Below are 24,238 nucleotides of genomic sequence, written 5' to 3' on the forward strand. Positions count from 1 at the left end.
AAAAACAACTAAAAGCCATTGTCAGTTCCTTACACGTTATTGACTTATTTCATTACAACTTTTCGTAACTGCTTATTAATTATCTTTTCAAATTGAAAATTGGGCTTATAATCTTTATCAAAATCGATGGAAAAAGTATAGTTTTGAATTTATTCATCACGATCGATCCTAAACTGTAGAGTCCATTTACTCGTACGCTTAGTTTTGCGAATGAAGAAGAAGAAAAGTTAAAAAGGCAGAAATTTTATTAAATTTTGATAGATGACTGTATTACCGGAAATTCACACGAAACCACAAATTTCGGTTATGACCAAAAACTACAGACATTTTGCATTTTACCTTTTAAGCCAGCTTAAAAGATTGCGAATGCGAATTCGCTGGAGAAAAGCGACACATATTTTCTTAAGGATATGATGGTGGAGGAGCTGGATAACTAGGAGGAGCTGGAGGAGAATATGCCGGGGGAGACGGTGGTGAATAAGCTGGTGGGCTATATGCAGGTGGCATGGGTGCCATAGGTGTCATATAAGCGGGTGGACTGTATGCAGGTGCCATGGGTGCCATAGGTGGCATGTAAGCAGGAGGACTGTACGCAGGAGGACTGTATGCAGGTGGCATGGGTGGCATAGGTTGCATGTAAGCAGGGGGACTGTAAGCAGGGGGACTAGGAGGAGCTTCATATGAAGGTGGGCTGTAAGCTGGAGGAGCGTAGCTTGGAGGCGAGTACGCAGGAGGAGCATACGATGGAGCGGGGTAGTCCATGGGAACCGGAATAGGAACTGCGACCGGTCGCCTGACAATTCCTACCACCGGAATCGGATTTCCGGGATCTCCGGGTTTATTGGCTCCAAGGCCGAGGCCGCCCGCCTTCTTACTGAAGAAAATGAAGCGCTTGTCTCGGTTGACTGGATCTTCCGTCGTCGTCGATCCTTCCGATTTCACGGATCCTTCCGTAGTCGTAGATCCCTCTTCGGTGGTCACTTCTTCAGCTCCGGCGGCCATCAAACTGATAAGAACTACCAGCAGCGCCATCACACGCCCATTCTAATTCAATAAAATAAAACCATTGATTAAAAATTCGAAATAATAAAAGTTAAGGGAAAATGAATTAAAATTCAGAACTGTAAAATTACCTTGAAGAACTTCATGTTGAGTGTAGGCAGAAGACGACTGAGATTGTAGAGAGAACTGTACTAGACAGATGAAGGCTGGAGATTGATGCTGATTGAATGATCGCATAGCAGTTTTATACATTTGCCCATACCTACCAACTTACGTGACGAAGGGAGGAGTTAAAATTTTACCGGAATGGCCGCTTCACCTGTGACCTTCTGGAGGCTAATCGTTTTTAATATTTGAAGGTCCGTTGTTGTTCCTATCCATTTTCACGGAACCCATCAACTCCGTTATTATCCTCTTTCATATGCGAATTGTCCAGTGACAATAACAACAGCCAAACAAACAAATATTTCAGGTGAAATTCTATCAAGTATTAGCTTAATGATACTGCACATTAATACCTGACAATTTGGGTAATTTCAGTCTGGTAAATTTTTTTTCCAATGTTATTATTAAATAACAGATGTTTTTGTAGGATTCCTAAAGAAGATTAAATTGTTTTATTGATTAACCCTACAATATTGAATAGTGAACGAAATTTGGTTATCAATTCCTGGAAAGCAGTAGGTATACTAAACTTATAAGACTTATAAAAATATTTCAAGCATTTTCTGTGCGTTTTTCACAAAAATGTTTGTCTTAAATCGTCCTTGCTATGTCATTTGCACCTGTGACACCTTGAATATGTGGCAGTCGTTGAGTACACAATATTCGCCTCTGATTTCGTTGTTTCACCTAAGATGTAAGGTCACAGAAAAATTAGTACTGGAGAAAACGGAATAAAAAGGCCTGGCTGAGTGTTGAATAGCATCATTCGATCTTCTGTTGGCATCAAGCTAACAGCTCGTCCTTTGGCTTTTATTTGCAATTCATAAAGTTGTTTTATCCACGGCAAGATGAAGGGACTTTTCATCTCGAAAATGGTAAGTTTTAATTATTTATTTCTATATTGTTTTGCAATTGAAAGTGCAAGTTTTATTACTGTTCGACCGAAATTGACAAATTGTATCAAATTTTTTTAGGTTTTACTAGTTGCGTTTTGCGTCTGGAATTGCCAGGCGGATAACGTGACCGAGACGGCGCAAAATGACCGGACGAAACGGTTCATCCTCTTCAAGCAATCTAAAGGCATGGGCTTCGGTTTGGGTGCTGGACCAAAAGCAAAAGCTTTTCCGGCTATGTCAATGGTCGGCGTCGTCGAGCAACCTTATCCAGTTCCGGTAGGCGTTCCGGAATATCCTGCATACGCTCCTCCGAGTTATTCACCACTCGCCTACGCACCGCCTCCAAGTTATTCACCACCTGCATACGCCCCGCCTCCCCCTGCTTACAGTCCCCCTGCTTACATGCCACCTATGGCACCCATGCCACCTGCTTACAGTCCCCCTGCTTACATGCCACCTATGGCACCCATGCCACCTGCATACAGTCCTCCTACGTACAGCCCTCCTGCTTACAGTCCTCCCGCTTACGAAGCTCCTAGCTACCCCATGCCGTCTTATTCTCCTCCAGCTCCTCCAGCCTATGCTCCTCCAGCCTATGCTCCTCCAGCTCCTCCTAGCTACCCCATGCCATCATATTCTCCACCAGCTCCTCCGGCTCCTCCCAGCTACTCCATGCCATCATATTCTCCACCAGCTCCTCCAGCCTACGCTCCTTCGGCTCCTCCTAGCTACCCCATGCCAGCACCCCCAGCATATTCTCCTCCAGCTCTTCCTAGCTATCCTGCTCCTGCTCCAATGTATCCTTAAGCGAATTGTCCTTAAGGCAACTGTGTGACGGCATTCTTTTAAGCGGGCTTGAAAGGAAAATGGGAAAATGTCTGTAGTGTTTGGTACTTACCGAATTGTGTGGCTTCGTGTGAATTTTCAATAAAATACAGTCGAATGTCAAAATCAAATAATTTGTTTTTGATTTGTTAATTTTGATCTTCTTTATCCGATGGTCCTGAGTGTTGGTGTCCGACAAGTAGAAATGTTGCGATTGCTTCGATGACTCTCTGACGATTATTTTCTGAAATGGTGAATAAATAAAACAAAGAGAAAATCTCTAAATGAAATAAAAATTCAAATAGTCTGTTAAATTAAGTAGTAAAGTAAGCAACACTTTACGATACTAGAATGATGAAAAACCGCGAACTCAATTTTTGAATATATCCAATAACTAAAACGTTTCCTTAGCCTAACAGAAATTCAACGACATAACCATAAGTCCATAACCAATAAATTCATGCTGGGAAATGGCAAATCAAAATCAGGAAAAAAATGTAGACGCTTGGTTACGTATTCTAAAACAGAAATTCAAGTTCAAATGCTCTCATTTAAGCTCAAGGACGACACTTTTCTCCTTAAATTAAATTTTTGCGTCCAATTCATAAATAACGAAAATAAATAAATACTCTTATCCGAATTTGGAGAAGTTACCGTCAAATTAATTGGAACTCAAAATTCTACAAACCCACAAACAGTTCCCGTGATTTATCCACAATAACATTCATCAATTTCAGATTATAACCTTGCGATGGCATTTTCGACTTGGAAAAACTCAAAAACCCTTTCACTAGGGAATCGGAAAAGGACAATCTAAGAATATCAGCATGTCAACAACTGCGAGAAATTTGTTTTAAAAAAAAAAAAAAAAAACATTGCGGATTATTAAGGCAGGTGTGGCAATAAAGGTATAAAATGATGGAAGTGAGATATCAAACCCGTCAGTCACTTTTGATCGCTGAGCGATTACATCAAAAGATGAAGTTGAGCTTCATTTCAATATTGGTACAAAATAAATTCTATAATCTAATTGTGTCAAATAACTAAATGTTCATTTCGATTTCGACAGTTTGTTTTGGTGTTGGCAGGATCGGCGAAATCGAATGAAAGCCGTCAGAAGCGTTTCATTCTTTTGAAAAAGATAATGCAGATGGGTGGCGCTGCTGGAAGTTCCAACATCTTTCAGGACGAGACTCCACCGCCTCCTGTTCCAACGTGTCCCAACATTTACATTCAACAGCAGCAACCACAACCGAATTATACGCCGGCTTACAATCCACCGGCGTACAATACACCAGCGTACAATCCACCGGCGTACAATACACCAGCGTACAATACACCTGCGTACGAGTACACGACGCAACCCAACGTGTACACTTCACCCCCTCCGCCAAGTTACGCTCTACCATCACCATCGACATACACCTATGTTCCATCGACTCCATCGCCACCGCAATCAAGATACGAACAACAGCCATCTTACCTTCAGATGCCACCCATTTACAAGCAGCCAAATCCATCCTACGTTCCGGAGCAAAGTTATAATCCGCCGGTTCAATCATCTCCGTCGTCCTATCAGTCACCACTGGTACAATTTCACATGTTCCAAAAATGAAAAAAAAAAAATTCTTTTGAAAATACACAATTTCAGTATAAATGAGTTAAGCTTAAAACTTTAAATTTGGCATAACATAGATCAAAATGATTTCTGTTATAACACACCTTAACAAATCAGCTGTTCCTAATAATGAGATGCCAAATTAATCACGGTCAAGTCAACGGAGATAAAAATGAGAATTTGGCTGGGTGGCCAGAAAATTCGAGACCCGAGTTATTTTTTCTCGTGACTTGGCAAACGATATCTCTTTTTCGCATGAGCTTTTGAAAGATTGGAAAAGAAACATCAGTCAACGAGAGAATTCGCACGAGGTGCCGACGAGAAACAAGTCCATTTAACGCCAAGAAAATCCAGTTTTCAGCCATCTCATACAAAGTATTTGTCCATCATTCCAAACAATTAATTATGCAATCGTTTTTAACACGAATAAAAATTATACTAGTGTCCTAACATTTTGTTTACATTAGTATAATCAGCAAAAGCACGTTGTGGCTGAGATAAGTAGCTTAGCAACACCCTTGTATACTAGTTTTTAAATGCAAGTCATTGGTTTCATTGTGTATACCTGATGCTTGGATGATTGGTGTATATATACAACAGCTGTGCGTGATCGTGTTCCATTATCACGGCATCACACTCGATGCACCGGGGACCGGTTATTTGGCTGTTTTCACGAAAAACACACACAGTAGTCTGCCGTCAGTCGTGCTCCCTCTACGTCGTCTGCAAATGCTCCCGTCATCACATTCCTCTGACGGCCGAGTCTAATTCAATCAGTGTGTTAATCTGGCTTCTGTCACTGCCCCTCTTGTTCTTGAAAAATAATTATAACTGAAGGGAACTCTACTAGCCAACAGTGATGCATAGCTTCGGAGCATTGTGATTCAAATTTTTTCATCTTAGATTTTGGGCCACCTCTTACATATACTCACTGAGATTTCTGCCTATACTCCCCACACTGCACATGTTTCAAGTGCACTGTTATCTTGTGTCGGTTTTGGCTTTGTCCGCGTCCACTGCCGTAATATTACGAGCTTTTACTTTTTAAGTGTGCGTCGAGTTGTTTGCCCTTTTTGCATTTTCTTGTTTGCTTTATAATTACAGGTAAATTTAACCTAGAGCTACTTGACTGTATACTAACGTTTGTACATCTTTTGACAATCTGTTGCACCGTTGACTGATTGACCAACCTAACAGACATGAAAATGGAGAATTCTTGTTTTTTTAACACTTTAGGAGACTTGCTAGGCTGCATCTGGTAGGATGAGTATGTCAGTGAGAAATCGTAACAAGGTAGCAACAGACAATTTCTACTATTTGTTAAATCAATAATAGTCATTTGAGGCAATGCCATGGCAAACCTACAGTTCACTCCAGAGAAGAACACAACCATGTTGATTAAAGAGAAGACAACTAGTATTTCAAGAGCGTTCCTTGTTATTAGAATGCTCTTCTTCACCACCGTGATTGCCCTGAGTGTGTTGATTGCAACAGGTATCTCAGCTCATCTTGACGCTTGAAGCAGAAAATCTTAATGGACCTTCTAAAATTGTGTTTTCAGTTATGGTCAACAATAGTACAGGCTGGATTTCTCCCCATCACAGCACCAACTTTTTGGACAAACTTTCACTTAGTCTCGGTCTTCAGGAACATGTATATACGGTCGTGATTGACGCCGGAAGCACAGGCTCAAGAGTGTTGGCATTTACGTTCCATCGATCGTTATCAGGTTTGGCTCTCATTATCAGTATTCCAGCTCTCCGTTTTAACTTGTTTATTTCATTGCAGATCGAAGCGTAAAGCTTGACCAAGAATTCTATTCACATATCAAACCTGGATTGTCTGCTTTCGCTGACGACCCCAAGAAAGGGGCCGACTCGATCAAGCAACTTCTAGACAAAGCCAAACAAGTTGTCCCTTCACACCTTTGGCACCAAACTCCCCTAGTACTTAAAGCAACGGCTGGATTGCGACTCTTGCCCACTGAAAAAGCCAACCTAATTCTAGAAGAGGTTAACATTATTCTTCTTAACTTTATCTTGAATTTGACTCAAAATTTATTTGCCAGGTTCGACTAGTGTTTGAAGAATCTGGATTCATGGTGACGCCTCGTTCGGTGAGCATCATGGATGGAATCGACGAAGGATTGTTTTCTTGGTTTACCATCAACTTTCTTCTCGGTAAGTCTCATTTTCTCCTCTAATTAAACACCAAATAACAATCAAATGTTTATACAGATCGGCTGCATCATCCTGAACAAACGGTTGCAGCTTTGGACTTGGGTGGAGGCTCGACTCAAATTACATTCGTCCCAAAAGGTAAGACATTTTTATATATTGCTATCAGACCAGTGTATTAATTAAACATTTTAAATCATTTAGAGAAAAGTACAATGGAAGCAGCTCCTCAGGGATTTATCCATCAAGTAGCCACCCTCCATCAGAAGATTGACGTCTACTCATTTAGGTAACTTTTCCCTAATAAGTTATGTAACACACTGGCATATTGATTTTTCTCTTGACCCATACAGTTACCTTGGACTGGGCTTGATGGCGGCCCGGAAGCAGATCCTGTCTGCTGGCCAAGACGAATCAGAAGTGGAACTGCGTTCTCCTTGCATTAATCCCATGGTCAAGAAAGGCTGGACTTATAGTGGCGTCAATTACGTCGTCAAGGGGACTCACGATGTCGACGTCGAGAAAATTCCCATGTCCGAGTGGCAAAAGAAGGGTGGCATGCCCAAAGCTGATTTTAACGAGTGCCTCAAGCTCAGTCGTAGTCTACTAGACACTTCCGTTCACAAACCTGCCGAGCTCAACGAACGTGAAGTGTTGGCCATTTCTTACTATTACGACAGAGCCAGTGATCATGGAATGATTGGTAATCGAATCTTTTTGTTCCAACATCTTTCAATTAATTCCAACGACATTTGAATTTTCTTTTACAGACTCTGCAGACGGAGGAACTCTGACTATCAAAGAATTATTCAAAATGGCAGAGCAAAGTAAATCGATTCAGAGACCGCATTTAATTAAATAAATACTAATTTGATTTTGGAATTGCAGTCTGTGGCGTCCCGAACCCTGATCAAGCCTTTGCTTGTTTGGACATGACTTACATTTCTGCTTTGCTCCATCACGGTTTTGGACTGTCCACCGACACCAAACTGCAGGTTTGTTTTAATTGATTTTTAATTTGGTTTCTAGTCCGAACGAGTTAATAATTTGTTTTGATTTAAACACCAAACAGCTGAGGAAGAAGATTGACGGCTACGAGACCAGTTGGGCTCTGGGTGCAGCTTTCCACGTTCTCCATAACGGAATTTAAAAAGTGCCAGTGAGACATATCACTTTTCTTTTTTTGGAAAACAAAAACTTAAAAAAGTAATAATTTTATGAAACCAAGATTATCTTTACTCTCGGTTGTTTCTTATGGTGTTAATTGAATTTTCCTGTGCCTTCCTATCTCTACATGGTGAACTCTATATTATTCTACTTTGGTTTCCCGCTTCACACAGCCTCCCTTTTTATTTTAACATTCCTCAACGGCGCTTGATTGTTTCGAAACAAAGTGCAATACTATACACACACACACATGAGTCGAACCTTTTCCCATTTGCCACCAATAAGTTGTATTTTTTTTCCCCTGTTTTTGCTCCTCATGTTTATTATTTCGCTGCGATTAGTCATGGAAATCAAGTAGTGGCTTTTCTACCCTTCTTCCTTCTTTATATTCGAGTGGGTTTGTTTTTTCAACTGGTTTTTAAGAATATCCATTGTATATAATAGTTTGAAGATCGTGGGGGATTAAATAAATCATATACATTAATAGCCGTGTTTCTTTTTCATGAAATATTATACCGTTATTATTGCACTCGAGTTGATTGAATCTGATCGCGTTCAAGCGGTAAAACAGTGACGATATTATCTTAGATATTATATTACTTGCTATGGCATTTAAAAAGGGCACGTACATTTCAAAATGTTTTAGATTTCAGTCGTTTCTTTTTTCTTTGACACCCAAGTGTTAACCTTTTGATGACATTTGCACATGCTGATAGAAAACTGAGAGCCGGCGTGTCCGTCACGTGATTAATAATAAGCAAATGCACTTTGAAAGTAGTTCAAAATTAAATCTGAATTTAAATCAATGATGCTGCAGAGAATGAAATTCTGATATGAATATTAATCAACCCAAATCAAACATTCAATACTAGTTCAATCAAGTTTCGGTGGCGCTTTGTCGTTTTAAAACGCACATCACGATGACTTGCGGGAAAAAGAGTTAAAGCGCAAGATAATAAACATTTTTGATGTTCGTTTATCGTTGGACGTGGGCTGGTTACTTCACAGTTGTGAACGGAATGCGCTTTAACACTCGAGTGCTGCTAATTTCTAGTAGTTCTGCTTGTATACTTTGCATTGTATACCAAAATAGACTCTTGGAACAACACCAACAATGTCGTTGATCACAATGCAGAGCGTAAGGCAACAAGTACCGCGATAGTACTTATTTGCAAAGGAAAAATAAATAAAACAAAATTTAAAAAAAAGGAACTGACTTGGAATGAAGAGGATCGTAAATCATCAACTCCGTTCCGTTGCAATGCGGAGATTACAAAGTGATGTAATAAACTGCGGAATGTTGCCCTGCGGCACTAACGCTGATCCGGCATCTGAAATGGACTTTGAATAAACTTAACGAATCGCGTAATTAATGTACTATCCTTGTGACTAAATTTTAAATTATTAGGCTACTATTTCATCTAAATTCTTATAACTATTTGGGAGGGGGATTTTAAGTAAGGATTAATTTGACGGGAATGCTACACTTCTTCTTCGCTACGATCGCCATTATTACGTATAATTTTCTCGGCCACTTCTCCGATGGTTTCTTCGATCTGTTGGTGCCATCGGCGTTCCATGATGAATTCAAAGACCTCGAAGAATTCGCCAAAGTGATGGGGGAACAGGACGTTCGTTAATTGGAATCCGCTCTCCGCTTGATTGATGAGGTTTTCCGCATGAGTTTGCACCGTTGAATTAGTCACTGGACGTTGATTGATTGCGCCTATCGCTTCTGCAAAAATATTAAAGTGACAGGGAGTTTGTTATTGACCCGGAATTTCTTTCAGACTGTCTATTTCTATTTTTACCTCCGGTTTGAACATCGTTGGATATTGCAACATCAGTCGAAGAAACTTGATCGGGTGGCACTTCGGCCGGAAATGACGTAACGAAACCGCTGGACGCCAAAAATTGAATCCAGACCAAAATGAATAGCATCTCGTTAAGTTTCATGATTTCTGAAAAAAAATCTTGAATTCAATTAAGTGTAGTGCATTAAAAAATTGTTTTACACGTCCGGAGGAGAGAAACTTGTAACTGAAAGATGGTGAGGAGACTGCGGTTATCATTTCGGGTGAGGCTTGTTTTATATAGGCGCTTGACAATCTAGAGGCTAATAGACTAATAATAAATAGCAAAAAAATACATTTCCACGTCAACATAAATGGAAATACCTGGTAACATGGGTCAAGTTTCTTTTTAAAGACTATTCGGTTTTCGAGGAGACGTTATTATCCTTTGTTTAAGGTTTATCAATAGAACGATCCTTGAATGAGTGTTAAAAAATACCGCTACGCTACACATTGGATCATTAGATCCGTTTGTAAAGAAAAGAAGTTTTTGTAATATACCCCGGTTGACTTTGGGCGTTGCATCATAGAGGTCAAGATTTTCTTTGCTAATAATAACGAAAAAGGACATGGATAACAGCAATGAAATTTTGTTTTAAATCCTATGTGCATAAAAGACTAGACGAACGATAGAGGGTCCTATGTCTGTGTAGCACTTCCGTATGTTAAAGGATAGGCTTGAAGGTGACATCTCTACTGTAATGCTGTACTCGTAAGATAAAGTCAAAGATAAATCGTAGTTGATCGTTGGCAAACAAATATCCAAGGAATTATCCATAAATAATTCTGCGAGTGGAAAGGAAAATCCTTTTTTGAGTTTGTACTCGACGAACTTAGTGTAGATTTCGTTATAATTTCAATCAAAATTGTCCTGAGTTTTCGCAAGTGAAAAGTATTAGCCACTTATTAGCCGCAATAAAAGTTTTCTCGAATTTCCCATTGAATAGATTATATTACGGCTAATGACCCTAACCAGAATAATCAAACTAGAATTGTGCAAAATTATTACATGACATTGACATTTTTAGTTTGATTCCCATTTAAATTAAAGATAGGAAAGAGCTTTATTACACTAACTTTTTGGAAATATCAATTATAGCAGTATTACGTTACCTACGAGGTATTAAAGGTGAAATATTAATTCCGTTTCCGGGAACCAACAAATCATCGACCTTGAGGATTACCAATCTCATTAGCCTACATTACCCAAAGACTTTACCCCCCTAAAAAGACATGCCAGAAAAAGGGAAGCCCCATTTAATTTAAATAGCGTAACATCTTCTGGTTGTCACATCATTCTTCTTTCAGCAAGCAACAGAGTAACTTCACCAATTCACCATGGGTCAAAAGCAATCTTCGTCCGAAGTCACCGACTCCGAGATGGCCATGACAAACAGAACTGATTTGTCTTCCCAATTTACAAACGTCATGAGGTAAATTAAATTGAAAATTTCATTTCTTTTTTCTTTATCGCTTCCAATCTAATAATTGACATCATCTTATTTTTATAGCAGGTCATACCAGACGGATGAATGCTTCAACTGCGGTGCCGCACTAGAGGATAGCAACTTGTATAACTCGTCGACGACCTCATCGAGAACCCCGAAATCATCGACGGAACTTACCGTCCGATGCCGTCAATGTCGCGTTTGTGATTCGACGAATGTCATTTTGGAGAAATTCCGTGCTGTCATCACATCATCCCCTCGATCAATCCCGATTGTGTCGTCTGCCCATAACGAGTCGAACCAATTTAGCCAAACGAATCATCACCTTATGAGGACTGACATGCCCAATAACGCCACAAGCACTTTTACCGAGTCCTCGTCGACTTGTGTTTAACTCTATATAACCCTACATTTTGTACATTGATGAATAGCTGAAAAATAAGTTTTTGAAATAAATGTTGAACTTTGAATTTAAATAACGAATGCCTATTGCTCATTATTTACTTCTCGATTAATCATAAAACGAGGTGAACCGGGGCTTCAATAGATATTGAAATTTTCAAAAAAGAAGACGGGTTAATGTAACTTCTGCAGTTAGAGGCGCTGCTGCAAGATTGTTAACTATCAAAACTCGGTATTGAATTCTTGATCGATTGTCGGAAATTATGATATGTCTTTAGAGATGTTTAAACCTTAAAAGTAACTGAAACTGACAGCGACAAATAAAAAAAATACCACGTAGCTATCTAGCATTACAAATCGGAAATGGAACGAACTAACGTGAAGACGTTCCCGCTCTAGCTCGTTGACACTCGATTGGCATAACAAACAATAAAAAAGGTTAAAAGAGCTCGAGACTTACGTCTCATCTACTCACCAATTCTTAATCATCCCGTCGTCACCAATAAGCCGCCAACAGACCACAAACAGCTATAGCTCAAAACTCCAAACCTGACCAGGTGACAATCGGCGCCAGTCCTTGATCCTTAAAAATAAAAAACAAACAATAAGTTTTAAAAAAAAATCTTGGAAAATGAACAAGAGCTGAACAGTATTTTTTCACACCCCTTAAGGACGGACGGAAATCCGGCACATTTAATTAAGAGTTCACAGAATCACGTGAGTCATCCAACTGAATCCGTAATTTACTCTTTTCGACTGAAAAATTGTGAATGGTTTCCGTAGAATAAAAGTATCATATCTTTTTAAACGAATTTCCTATTCGGATACCAAGTAATTTACGCGGGATAGAGGGAATATCAAGCCACAAACATCCGTTCACCCACATTAATACAATTTAACAACGGGAAAGGAAGACCAGTTCTTAGTTGACGTTTGAAATTTAAACTATTGGAAATGCGAAATGCTTCGGTGGTGTTTTGTTTTTAGACCTGGGTGCAATTACAATTAAGAATGTGTTTTATTTCAAAGAGATCGGAAATTCTGCTGCCAAGACTTATATTTCTTTTGTTAGCAAATCATATCGTACAAACTAACCAAGACGAAATATTTCATAACGTGGGAATGGCTGAACAAGTGACTGAAGCCGACTCAGTCCTAGTACTCACTTGCATCGAAGTGTTAAACCTATCAGATGGTGAAATCAAATGGGCAGTTCCTCGAATAACAAAATATAAGGAAGTAAAAATTAAATTGCATTATCTAAACTTTTAGTTGCTGTCATTCTTTCAAGTGATTTCTCTAACACTTTGAGAAAACGAAGAAACGCCTTTATGAAACAACTGTTACCAATGAAACGCACTTGATCTCGACTATGACTTAAAAAACACCGAGCCCACTGACACGGGCATTTACAAATGTCGTGGGAAAAACAAAGAAGAAACTCGCTATGTTTATGTTTCCAGTTAAATATTAATTTCTTTCCTTCGAGGACATTTGGAAGTCATCAATAAAATAACCTTTTGACTCGATTCAGGTCACGCAAAAATGGCTTTCATGGACTATCTTGCTAGTACGTACGCGCCAAATTTCAAGGCTAATCCAGGGGAATCTATTCAGTTTCCTTTCAAGACAACTCATCCCAACGTCAGCATCTCCGTTTTCCAGCAAACAACAGAAATACAAGTCCATCCCCGAAATGAATTCTTTGAGGTAATTCTCAAAAATTCGATCAGAAACACTTTTAATGGTGTCGGATGAAAGTCTCTGCATATTAATATTATTTCAAAAAATCAAATTAAATTGCATGTCGTCTTGTTTTTTAAAAACAGATTTGGAATTCCTCATCCCCGCTTGAAAATCCAAGATGGTCATTCAACTCTAAATTCGGACTGATGTTGGCGAACGCAACAATTTTCGACACGGCCAACTATTATTTTGTTGGCTCAATGCCTTTCGTTAACGGAAAACGCGTGAACATTAAACATAACGAGGAAACTAGAGAATTCCTTAGGTGGTCCTTTCCAGTGGATAAACTCAAAGCTAATCATGAAGTATCGTCGCGCGTTCCTCTAATTGTAGAAGGCAATTTCATTTCGATATTTTCCTAAAACAGCTTTTCGTAATAATGTACGATCGCAAAATTAGGAATAGAACTGGAAAAAGTTGGAGCACCTGGCGATCCAGTGGAAGGATCGAACGTCATTTTCATTTGTACCACTTCTTCGTTTAACTTCAATCTTTTACCTTTTCCACCGAAATGGACTATTATCAATCACACCTATCAAAGCATTAACCTGTTACCTGTAAAGAGATTTCCTGATACAACGCACATCTCTTTGGAGCGAACAAACAAAGGTCTAACTGTTTTAACATTTTACCATTGGGAGATTGAAAGATTTTCCATATCATATCATCAATTGATGCAGATATTGAAATAAAGACGGAACGAAAATGACTAATACTACTAGACTAATAATAAATAGTAAAAAAAAATACATTTCCACATCAACATAAATGGAAATATCTTGGTAACCTGGGTCAAGTTTTCTTTTTAAAGACATGTCGGTTTTCGGGGAGACGTTATTATTCTTGAAGTGTTACAAAAATACCGCTACGTTGCACATTAGATCATTATAGATCCGTTTGTAAAACCAACAGTTTTTGTAATACCCCGGTCGACTTTGGGCATTGCACCATAGAGGTCAAGATTTTCTTTACTAATAATAAGGCAAAAGGATTTGAATAGCAATGGAATTTTGTTTTTTTAATCCTCTGTGCATAAAAGACTAGACGAACCGTGTAAGGTCCTATGTCTGTATAGCACTTCCGTAGGTTAAGGGATAACGCACAAAATCAATTCATTTCTGGTTTCATCCAGTTCGTGGCTGGATACCCAACGCCTTGATATAAATGATGTAATCTTACTTTTTACGCACTACGGTTTTTTAAACAAAATGATAAATCGTAGGTGACTTTGGCAAACAAATATCCAAGGAATTATCCATAAGTAATTCTGCGAGTGGAAAGGAAAATCCTTTTTTTGAGTTTGTACTAGACTGTAAATTTCGTTATAATTTCTATCAAAGTTGTCCTGAGTTTTTGCAAGTGAAAAGTATTAGCCACTTATTAGCCGCAATAAAAACTTTTTCTCGAATTTCCCATTGAATAGATTATATTACGGCTAATGACCCTAACCCGAAGAATCAAACTAGAATTGTGCAAAATTATTACATGACATTGACATTACATTTTTAGTTTGATTCCCATTTAAATTGAAGATAGGAAAGAGCTTTATTACACTAACTTTTTGAAAAAATCAATTATAGCAGAATTACGTTACATACGAGGTATTAAAGGTGAAATATTAATTCCGTTTCCGGGAACCAACAAATCACCGACCTTGAGGATTAGCAATCTCATTAGCCTACATTACCCCAAAACTTTACCCCCCTAAAAAGACATGCCAGAAAAAGGGAAGCCCCATTTAATTTAAATAGCGTAGCATCTTCTGGTTGTCACATCATTCTTCTTTCAGCAAGCAACAGAGTAACTTCACCAATTCACCATGGGTCAAAAGCAATCTTCGTCCGAAGTCACCGACTCCGAGATGGCCATGACCAACAGAACTGATTTGTCTTCCCAATTTACAAACGTCATGAGGTAAATTGAAAATTACTTTTCTTTTTTCTTTATCGTTTCCAATCTAATAATTGACATCATATTATTTTATAGCAAGTCATACCAGACGGATGAATGCTTCAACTGCGGTGCCGCACTGGAGGATAGCAACTTGTATAACTCGTCGACGACCTCATCGAGAACCCCGAAATCATCGACGGAACTTACCGTCCGATGCCGTCAATGTCGCGTTTGTGATTCGACGAATGTTATTTTAGAGAAATTCCGGGCTGTCATCACATCATCCCCTCGTTCAATTCCGATTGTGTCGTCCGCCCATAACGAATCGAACCAATTTAGCCAAACGAATCATCACCTTATGAGGACTGACATGCCCAATAACACCACAAGCACTTTTACCGAGTCCTCGTCGACTTGTGTTTAACTCTATACAACCCTACATTTTGTTCATTGATGAATAGCTGAAAAATAAGTTTTGAAATAAATGTTGAACTTTGAATTTTAATCACGAATGCAGAATATTTAGATCATTATTCATCATCTCGACTAATCACAAAAAACGAGCTGGACCGGGGCTTCAAGAGAGATTGAAATTTTCAAACAGGTTAATGTAACTTCTGCAGTTAGAGGCGCTGCTGTAAGATTGCTAACTATCAAATCGGTATTGAATTCTTGATCGATTGTCGGAAATTATCAATCAATGTCTTTAGAGATGTTTAAACTTTTAAAGTAACTGAAACTGACAGCTGACAAATCAAAAAATACCACTTAGCTGTTTAAAAATCAGAAATGTAAAGAAGAACGTTTAAAACTAAAGTGAAGACGATCCCGCTCTAGCTCGTTGACACTCGATTGATATAACAAACAATAAAAAAGGTTACAAGAGCTCGAGACTTAAGTCTCATCTACTCACCAATTCTTAATCATCCCGTCGCCACCAAGAAGCCGCCAACACACATCATACAGCTACAGCTCAAAACTCCAAACCTTGTCGCGTGATGATCGGCGCCAGTCCTTGATCTTTAAAAACAAAAAACAAACAATAAGTTTTAAGAGTTCACAGAATCACGTGAGTCATCGAACTGAATGCGTAATTTACTCTTTTCGACTGAAAAATTGTGAATGGTTTCCGTAAAATAAATTATCTTATCTTTTTAGTCGAATTTCCTATTCGGATACCAAGTAATTTACGTGGGATAGAGGGGATATCAATTGATATCAAGCCACAAACATCCGTTCACCGTTAGTCACATTAATACAATTTAACAACGGGAAAGGAAGACCAGTTCTTAGTTGACGTTTGAAATTTAAACTATTGGAAATGCGAAATGCTTCGGTGGTGTTTTGTTTTTAGACCTGGGTGCAATTACAATTAAGAATGTGTTTTATTTCAAAGAGATCGGAAATTCTGCTGCCAAGACTTATATTTCTTTTGTTAGCAAATCATATCGTACAAACTAACCAAGACGAAATATTTCATAACGTGGGAATGGCTGAACAAGTGACTGAAGCCGACTCAGTCCTAGTACTCACTTGCATCGAAGTGTTAAACCTATCAGATGGTGAAATCAAATGGGCAGTTCCTCGAATAACAAAATATAAGGAAGTAAAAATTAAATTGCATTATCTAAACTTTTAGTTCATCTTTCAATTCATTCTTTCAAATGATTTCTCTAACACTTTCAGAAAACGAAGAAACGCCTTCACGAAATAACTGTTACCAATGAAACGCATCTGATCTCGACTATGACTTTAAAAAACACCGAGCCCACTGACACGGGCATTTACAAATGTCGTGGGAAAAGCAAAGAAGAAACTCGCTATGTTTATGTTTCCAGTTAAATATTTTTTTTTTTTTTTTTTTTTTTTCGTTCGGGAACATTTGGAAGTTATCAATAAAATAACCTTTTGACTCGATTCAGGTCACGTAAAAATTGTTTTCATGGACTATCTTGATAGTACGTACGCGCCAAATTTCAAGGCTAATCCAGGGGAATCTATTCAGTTTCCTTTCAAGACAACTCATCCCAACGTCAGCATCTCCGTTTTCCAGCAAACAACAGAAATAGGAGTCCATCCCCGAAATGAATTCTTTGAGGTAATTCTCAAAAATTCGATCAGAAACACTTTTAATGGTGTCGGATGAAAGTGTCCGCATATTATTTCAAAAAATCAAATTAAATTGCATGTCGTCTTGTTTTATAACAGATTTGGAATTCCTCATCCCCGCTTGAAAATCCAAGATGGTCATTCAACTCTAAATTCGGACTGACGTTGGCGAACGCAACCATTTTTGACACTGCCAACTATTATTTTGTTGGCTCAATGCCCTTTGCTAACGGAAAACGCGTGAACATTAAACATAACGAGGAAACTAGAGAATTCCTTAGGTGGTCCTTCCCAGTGGATAAACTCAAAGCTAATCATGAAGTATCGTCGCGCGTTCCTCTAATTGTAGAAGGCAATTTAATTTATTCGATATTTTTCTAAAGCAGCTTTTCGTAATAATTTACTATCGTAAAATTAGGAATAGAACTGGAAAAAGTTGGAGCACCTGGCGATCCAGTGGAAGGATCGAACGTCATTTTCATTTGTACCACTTCTTCGTTTAACTTCAATCTTTTACCTTTTCCACCGAAATGGACTATTATCGATCACACCTCTCAAAGCATTGACCTGTTACCTGAAAAGAGATTTTCTGATACAACGCACATCTCTTTGGAGCGAACAAACAAAGGTCTAACTGTTTTAACATTTTACCATTGGGAGATTGAAAGATTTTCCATATCATATCATCAATTGATACAGATATTGAAATAAAGACGGAACGAAAATGGACAAAGTTAAACTTCTACAAGAGCAAACTGTCCTTGCAAAACGTAACTCTAAATACCCCCTACAAAAGATTGGAATGTGAAAACAACAATCGAACAAAAGAGTTTACTTTGACAATTAAAGGTAACCGTCATGACTTTTTCCCATTTAGGGAGTGAAAATAAATGTCTTTCTATTACATAGAAATCAACAACTACCCAGTGGCTAATCCTATAGCGCTAAAAAAAGGAATCATCCAGAATTTGACCTGCAACCGATTATCGGAAAATTTTGCCATTCAGTGGTTCAAGGTGAATCATCATTCCTAATTACACGCCGTTCTCGTTGTTAATTCAAATGGTCTAAAATTAAGGATGGCGAGCAATACTTGGACACGGTTCACGAAAATAAAACCGCGTCTGTTTTGCAATTACAAGGGAAAACAAATGAATTGGGAATCTACGAATGCCGATGGAATAACAGCAGAGGAGAGGCAAGACACAGAAACTTCTTTGTCAGCCTCTCCTTCGTCGAAGAAACTAATGAGATTACCATAATTGTAACAGCAAATTTTGTGGTAATACTTGCTGTTGGAATGGGACTCGGCATCAAATTTTATCTCGGCAAGGTAGTAAGTAAATAAATTTATACAAAATACTGTGGAACTCAATATGGCATAATGGAACAGAAAAAATTGGAAAATGAACTTCAAAAAATACTAATTGGAAATCCATCAAGAATCGATCCGGATGAGCCAGTGGAATATCAAGTAGAATTCCTACCCTACGATAAGAAATGGGAATTCCCAAGGAGAAGACTCAGACTCGGTTCGTTGCTTTCCGGTATTTGATATTTCATTTAACAAATAAAATAACAACATATTCCATTATTAGGTCAAGAACTCGGATCGGGGAGCTTTGGTCGAGTTGTCCAAGCCGAGGCCGTTGGTATAAAAGACTCTGATGAAACTGTCACAACAGTGGCCGTTAAAATGATCAAACCTTCGGCTAAATCTCAAGACGCTTTGGACGCTCTTATAAGGGAATTAAAAATTATGATTTATTTGGGAGGGCACTTAAATGTCGTAAATTTAATGGGGGCCTGCACTAAAACGGCAGTAAAAGGTAAAAACGGACTCCAGAATGAATAAGATAAACAAATGAAAAGTTAAAAACTGTTCTTTCTATAGAAAAAGTTCTGGTCATAATCGATTTCTGCCGATTTGGTGATGTAAAATCTTATTTGATCAAACGCCGGGCCAAATTCGTCAACCAATTGAACGCTCTCGGCAACATGGTACGTGAGACCGAAACGGTGGAAATCGACACACTCGCAAAGTACAATATACGAATATGCCACTGATAGCGACTAGGATAATTACCTATTCCATTTAATTGTATTAGTCCAAGTGATTTGACAGAAAACCATGTGGCTGTTGCAGTGGAATCGGCTGATCATTTTTCAGAATTTCAACGTAAGCCAACAAAAAAATTAATCTCCTCAAAATAAAATTTGTGAACACAAGCGTGTTCTTTAATAATAACTTTTTATCGGAAAAGTTGACGATCCGGCGCAAGCTGATAGTAGACTAGAAGAGTACAGTCGGAAATACAGAAAAGATGCGGATCATGTCACTATGAATCAAATAATAAAAACGAGCGACTTAATTTCCTGGTCATTACAAATTGCTCGAGGGATGGAATTCTTGGCCAGCAAAAAGGTCGCCCAGTTAGCTTTTAAATGCGAACAAAAATGAAACGAATTTTTCCTTAGGTTCTGCACGGAGATTTGGCCGCCCGCAATGTTCTTTTGGCCGATCACGGAGTCGTTAAAGTGGCCGATTTCGGATTGGCAAGGCAAATGAAGGATTATGATTACAAGAAAAAGGAAGAGGTAAAACGTCGATAATCATTTAACATTTTCGCAATATTCCAAACTTATGTCCTAACTGATTTAATGAAATAGGAGTTATTGCCAATTAAGTGGATGGCCATCGAATCCCTGACGGATAAAATTTTTTCCAGCCAATCGGATGTCTGGTCTTACGGGATAGTTTTGTGGGAAATCTTTTCCCTCGGCCAAGTCCCATATCCCGGTGAGAAATTAATTAACTAAACGTGGCTGAAAAAAATGTGATCGTCAGAATTAAGATGCTGACGCAAGTTATTCCACTCCGTTTTCCAGGAATGGGTAATGGCTGTGAATTTCAAGAAAGAATTCAAAATGGATACCGAATGGAAAAACCCGAATATTCACCCAATTTCTTGGGGGAAATTATGAAAATCTGTTGGAAATCAGAGCCAAAAGAGAGGCCGACTTTCTTCCAACTTGAAGAGATGATCAAAAATTACATCGAGTCAATTTTTATCATCGATTATTCGAATTGAACCACAAAGGCCATTCTGTTAACAGTTGCTGGTTCAATGATTTGAAATTACTGTCTTCAGAAAGAATAACGAAGACTTAAGTACAAGAAGAATTGAAACGTTGAAATCAAAAATTGCTTAAAGAAAGGTGTACGAGTGTTTTGCCCAATTTAGCTATCGCTGTCTGATAAGAAGGGATTGGACTTTACAGTGCTCTCGTACCGTTAACTGCTTTACTCTACATCGAAAATCTTAACCCCCAAAACAAATCAAATCAACCGGAATGACAGAATAATCGGTGGATAGTAGCAGGACCAACAGAAAGGAAAGCAATTCAACTTAATTTCTTGCAATTACTGGAATTGCAACTGCAACACAAAAACTTGCTTTTCTCAAATCACATGAGCTCTGCAAACAGCAATTTTTTACAACTAATCAAACATTATCTGGCGTCAAAAAAATAGATGGTAATAAAATGAACGAGAACTAAAATCGAAGGGTAATTTTAAAAATTACTTTATGAAGGGTATTATTTTTCATACGCAGATCTCAGTTTTCCTTTTTGAAAAAACGAAAAATTTTACTACGTATTTGGTTTGAATGGGCTGGGCTTTTAAAAAAATATCTTCTCACGCCCTTGAAAAAAAACTGTTACTATCGAGAGAGAGAGAGAATGCACATTGTTTGAAAGAATGTACGCGTTGAACTTTCCAACAATTTACATTCCTCTTTTGTATAAAGTTCAAGTGGTTTTGGTAGCACTCAGATTTGCCGATTCACTAAAGACGTAGGATAGGACGTCATTCCGTAAAAATGGAGACATAGGGATGATGACAGCTTTATCATTGTCGTCAGAATATCGGTTCTGACACTACTTTAACTTTTTCTAGGCGATTTTGAGAGCAACGAAGATGACCAAAATGTAAATGATGATTTAAAAGTATATGCGGAAATGCTTGTAAACGCGCTTGGTGGAGGATTGAGCGGTACCTGTAGCGGCATTTCTAGAAAACCTGAAAACTCAAACATGGAGTGCCAATTTAGCGGTGATTTTGATCTTCCCAAAAATGTCAAAGCCATCCCCCCCCCTAAAACGTACGAAGAACCCATCGAGATTGTCATCAATTTTATCCAAATTTTATCTGATGCGATTTCTAAAGACCCAACGGCTGGAAACGAGACCCTTGGTGTACCTTGTGTCGTATGGCTCTACCGCTGGTGATAACGCAAGCTGCCGATGGGGCACTCGACCATTCGCTATGAAATTAGCCACACGTTGGCCTCTGAATGCGTACGTATGATGCAAGACTATAACAAAATTGAAGAAATGGGGAGAAATGGTCGTCAATATTCGTAGCGGGAAGTCCAACGTGGATTCTTTCAAGCAGCTGCTGAATCAACTCAATAGTGAGCAATCGGCTTCCAAGACAAATCGAATTAATCAATAGTTGGATCAAAAACGTAAAGAAATATGCATGATGATGCATCAACATGGATGGTATCAATGAAGAGACCTTACAATGTCGAAGCACTGCAATAACGAAGAGTTTCGGCATGAAAATAACGACTTTGTCGAACGGATTGAAAAGGAAATTGACCCATTGACCCTAACAAAGGAAATTGACTTAATACATTTCTTTACTTCACGACACGCGCCTGCCTATTAATTACTCTTCGGTCTGAAGTTTTCATTTTATGTGGGTTACACAAGTTCACAAATAAACACACATGTGCTGTTTCCAATGCCCAAAACCAACCATCAAAGTACCACCACTTTCTATCGCTGTCTGTGAAACCACATAAAATAGGAATTTTGTAAAATTCAAGTTTTCTTGGAGATTCTTAAAAACAATGTACCATTACAAAATTTTCTCTAAAGATCTCCAAGAAAATTTTTTAAATAACATTAAATGTACCTTTTGGAGTTGTGCACATGTTATTTCACATGTTAGCAGCTAGACGACCAATGATGTGCTGTATAGGACAGATGATTGCTGGTGTTTCTTCCTTCCCAAACGGCAGTTGACCCTTTAACATCATTTCAGATTCTTGTATTCAACATTTTATGTCCTAGATCTTGTTTTCTTTTGTGTCTGTATAAAAGAAAGGTATACAAATGTATCAGAAATCATTTCCAGACTGGCTTAACAAACTTAAACAATTTTTGAACGAGATTTTTTTGAAAAATCTGCTGAAACAACACAACCCAACCACATGTTTTAGAAGGTTCATACTGCATAGTGCATAGGGCCACAAGAAGGAAAAAATACTTACGTAAAACACTGAAACAGTGCAAAGTCAAAACACCTTAAAAAATGCCCACCTGCCCAGACAAGTAGGCCACACTACACTTACAGAATAACACAAATTTAAGTTATGGCATGATGTACATCATAGTAATAATTACCTTTTTCTTTAATATGTAATAAAACAATTGCTTCAAAAATGTAAATTCAAATGGGAACTTTGAGTCTTATAACACATTAGAAGATCATGAGCAGCAGCGTGGTATTGGTATGGGAAATGGGAGTGAAAGTATCGTCTGCTTCTGCTGCTGCTGTTGGTCACGTGATGTCATTTTTGCACAAATTTCAAATTTATGGAGAGTACGAAAATGAAAAGATTCGGTTTCAGTTCCGTTATAACTTTCCCTTTGTAAGCATCGCTTTGAGGCACATTGCTGTGTAGAAATACAGTTTTCGCATATGCTTTTTCTATTTAATTTTTATTTGCTTCATTATTTTCAAGCGTTGTCGTCACATTAGAAAATATTTTCTTATTCGAATCGTCAAGCTTTCACTTGTTCAAAGCAAATAAATATCATGCGCGCGATTTCTTTAATTTCCTACACACTACACTGCACACATTCGTCTCGGTCAAGCCCGTCAGACTTTATATCTGGGTTAGACCCCTAATGGCCACCAGGGGCACTGTAATTTGATTTACAAATTGATCAAGAAGAAGGCGTTTTGTCAGACCTAACTGATAAAACTGAGGAAAAGAAGAGAAAGCTGGTGAGTGGTGATGATCGGGACGATTGGGATCAAGCTAACAGATGTTTCTGACCTATCTATTTGATACTTTATTGCGATATGTCCAAGTCTGTTGAACCAACTGTTTTCTCCTCTAGTGTCTGTGTTACATAACGATTGTTTACTCAGTTGCATGCGAAATAAAATTTGTCGTTCAAGGTTGACTTCCCAGCTCGTTTAATACCTAACATCTTTTCAGCGTTTTGCGGTTATCATTAGGTTTCTATCCCACATATTCGAGTCAAAATCATACCTTTCTAAACATTTTGTTTTGGTAAAAACCCGGCTCATTATAATTTCAACTGGAAACTGTTTGCTACTTTTTAGCGAATTTTAGCGCGTGCCACTTTCCTCATATTTTCCCTTCAAATGGAAGAATTAAACCAGGACAATTGGAAATTTTGCGAAAAGATAAATGTTTAGAATGCCCTGAAACACTTTGTCAACAGTAAAAGCTCAACTCACTGTATCAATTTTCCAAATTTTAGTTCACCGAGTACTTTATAATAAGTGAGACTGGGAAAACACTGTATTCCCACGGTTACCATAGCTTTTACGATTGTCAACAATAAATATTATTGGGTTATATTACAAGCTTACAGTAAATTGCTTCAGTAAATGAGCGGACCGATTGGTGTAAATCACTAATCGATAAAATTTAAATATTTAAAACATAACCGAGAAATCAGCAGTTCCGTAAATGTCAAAAACCTCTAGTCCTCAATCAGGTCGTAATGATAAATATGTTTAAAAACTATTTCACCAGGAAATACTCCACGCAATTTGAATACAATAATTGTCCGGAAATTGCTTTTTTAGCGTTTTGACGCACTG

At 38.2% G+C, this 24,238-nt stretch overlaps 7 protein-coding genes and 1 long non-coding RNA gene across 13 annotated transcripts; 7 read left to right on the forward strand and 1 right to left on the reverse strand.

Moving 5' to 3' along the window:
* Nucleotides 1-230: 230 nt before the first annotated feature.
* Nucleotides 231-3,077, reverse strand: LOC124349988 (repetitive proline-rich cell wall protein 1-like). Of its 2 annotated transcripts, XM_046800952.1 has the most exons (5): nucleotides 2,962-3,077; nucleotides 1,521-1,599; nucleotides 1,265-1,416; nucleotides 1,134-1,188; nucleotides 231-1,044 (listed from the first exon to the last, which is right to left on the reverse strand). In XM_046800952.1, exons 4-5 carry the CDS (start codon nucleotides 1,146-1,148, stop codon nucleotides 403-405), a joined length of 657 nt encoding a protein of 218 aa, XP_046656908.1. In that variant the 5' UTR covers nucleotides 1,149-1,188; nucleotides 1,265-1,416; nucleotides 1,521-1,599; nucleotides 2,962-3,077; the 3' UTR covers nucleotides 231-402. The 2 variants fall into 2 exon arrangements, with proteins under 2 accessions (XP_046656908.1, XP_046656907.1); XM_046800951.1 differs by lacking the exons at nucleotides 1,265-1,416; nucleotides 1,521-1,599; nucleotides 2,962-3,077 and having other exon boundaries at nucleotides 1,134-1,254.
* LOC124348416 (repetitive proline-rich cell wall protein 1-like) lies at nucleotides 1,651-2,870 on the forward strand. Its single transcript, XM_046798622.1, has 3 exons — nucleotides 1,651-2,042; nucleotides 2,142-2,667; nucleotides 2,755-2,870. Exons 1-3 carry the CDS (start codon nucleotides 2,016-2,018, stop codon nucleotides 2,868-2,870), a joined length of 669 nt encoding a protein of 222 aa, XP_046654578.1. The 5' UTR covers nucleotides 1,651-2,015.
* A 557-nt stretch (nucleotides 3,078-3,634) lies between the features above and the next one.
* LOC124350001 (proline-rich protein 3-like) lies at nucleotides 3,635-4,740 on the forward strand. The gene is made up of 2 exons (XM_046800970.1): nucleotides 3,635-3,893; nucleotides 3,958-4,740. Exons 1-2 carry the CDS (start codon nucleotides 3,804-3,806, stop codon nucleotides 4,501-4,503), a joined length of 636 nt encoding a protein of 211 aa, XP_046656926.1. The 5' UTR covers nucleotides 3,635-3,803; the 3' UTR covers nucleotides 4,504-4,740.
* Nucleotides 4,741-5,136: 396 nt separating this feature from the next.
* Nucleotides 5,137-8,334, forward strand: LOC124349678 (ectonucleoside triphosphate diphosphohydrolase 5-like). Of its 5 annotated transcripts, none has more exons than XM_046800458.1 (12): nucleotides 5,137-5,610; nucleotides 5,718-5,799; nucleotides 5,874-6,000; nucleotides 6,068-6,235; nucleotides 6,295-6,518; nucleotides 6,575-6,686; nucleotides 6,744-6,824; nucleotides 6,888-6,972; nucleotides 7,037-7,386; nucleotides 7,454-7,510; nucleotides 7,572-7,678; nucleotides 7,756-8,334. In XM_046800458.1, the coding sequence occupies exons 2-12, from the start codon at nucleotides 5,770-5,772 to the stop codon at nucleotides 7,831-7,833; spliced, it is 1,419 nt and encodes a 472-aa protein (XP_046656414.1). In that variant the 5' UTR covers nucleotides 5,137-5,610; nucleotides 5,718-5,769; the 3' UTR covers nucleotides 7,834-8,334. The 5 variants fall into 5 exon arrangements, with proteins under 5 accessions (XP_046656414.1, XP_046656413.1, XP_046656415.1 ...); XM_046800457.1 differs by having other exon boundaries at nucleotides 5,743-5,799; XM_046800459.1 differs by having other exon boundaries at nucleotides 5,137-5,556; nucleotides 5,743-5,799.
* A 2,525-nt stretch (nucleotides 8,335-10,859) lies between these two features.
* Nucleotides 10,860-11,627, forward strand: LOC124350134. The gene is made up of 2 exons (XM_046801155.1): nucleotides 10,860-11,136; nucleotides 11,215-11,627. The coding sequence occupies exons 1-2, from the start codon at nucleotides 11,042-11,044 to the stop codon at nucleotides 11,543-11,545; spliced, it is 426 nt and encodes a 141-aa protein (XP_046657111.1). The 5' UTR covers nucleotides 10,860-11,041; the 3' UTR covers nucleotides 11,546-11,627.
* Nucleotides 11,628-12,476: 849 nt separating this feature from the next.
* Nucleotides 12,477-13,466, forward strand: LOC124350491. Its single transcript, XR_006921023.1, has 3 exons — nucleotides 12,477-12,792; nucleotides 12,866-13,263; nucleotides 13,383-13,466. It is a non-coding gene; the product is annotated as an uncharacterized LOC124350491 (long non-coding RNA).
* A 1,369-nt stretch (nucleotides 13,467-14,835) lies between these two features.
* On the forward strand, nucleotides 14,836-15,616 carry LOC124348417. The gene is made up of 2 exons (XM_046798623.1): nucleotides 14,836-15,213; nucleotides 15,286-15,616. Exons 1-2 carry the CDS (start codon nucleotides 15,119-15,121, stop codon nucleotides 15,614-15,616), a joined length of 426 nt encoding a protein of 141 aa, XP_046654579.1. The 5' UTR covers nucleotides 14,836-15,118.
* An 866-nt stretch (nucleotides 15,617-16,482) lies between these two features.
* LOC124348418 (vascular endothelial growth factor receptor kdr-like) lies at nucleotides 16,483-20,803 on the forward strand. Its single transcript, XM_046798625.1, has 16 exons — nucleotides 16,483-16,798; nucleotides 16,879-17,029; nucleotides 17,115-17,290; nucleotides 17,401-17,653; nucleotides 17,720-17,929; nucleotides 18,001-18,150; nucleotides 18,211-18,317; nucleotides 18,380-18,634; nucleotides 18,695-18,833; nucleotides 18,900-19,130; nucleotides 19,196-19,343; nucleotides 19,410-19,480; nucleotides 19,566-19,726; nucleotides 19,780-19,899; nucleotides 19,972-20,101; nucleotides 20,191-20,803. Exons 1-16 carry the CDS (start codon nucleotides 16,571-16,573, stop codon nucleotides 20,391-20,393), a joined length of 2,733 nt encoding a protein of 910 aa, XP_046654581.1. The 5' UTR covers nucleotides 16,483-16,570; the 3' UTR covers nucleotides 20,394-20,803.
* The last annotated feature ends 3,435 nt before the right edge of the window (nucleotides 20,804-24,238 follow it).

Source organism: Daphnia pulicaria, chromosome 7 (genome assembly GCF_021234035.1).
Source record: "Daphnia pulicaria isolate SC F1-1A chromosome 7, SC_F0-13Bv2, whole genome shotgun sequence".
NCBI classification, from domain to species: domain Eukaryota; kingdom Metazoa; phylum Arthropoda; class Branchiopoda; order Diplostraca; family Daphniidae; genus Daphnia; species Daphnia pulicaria.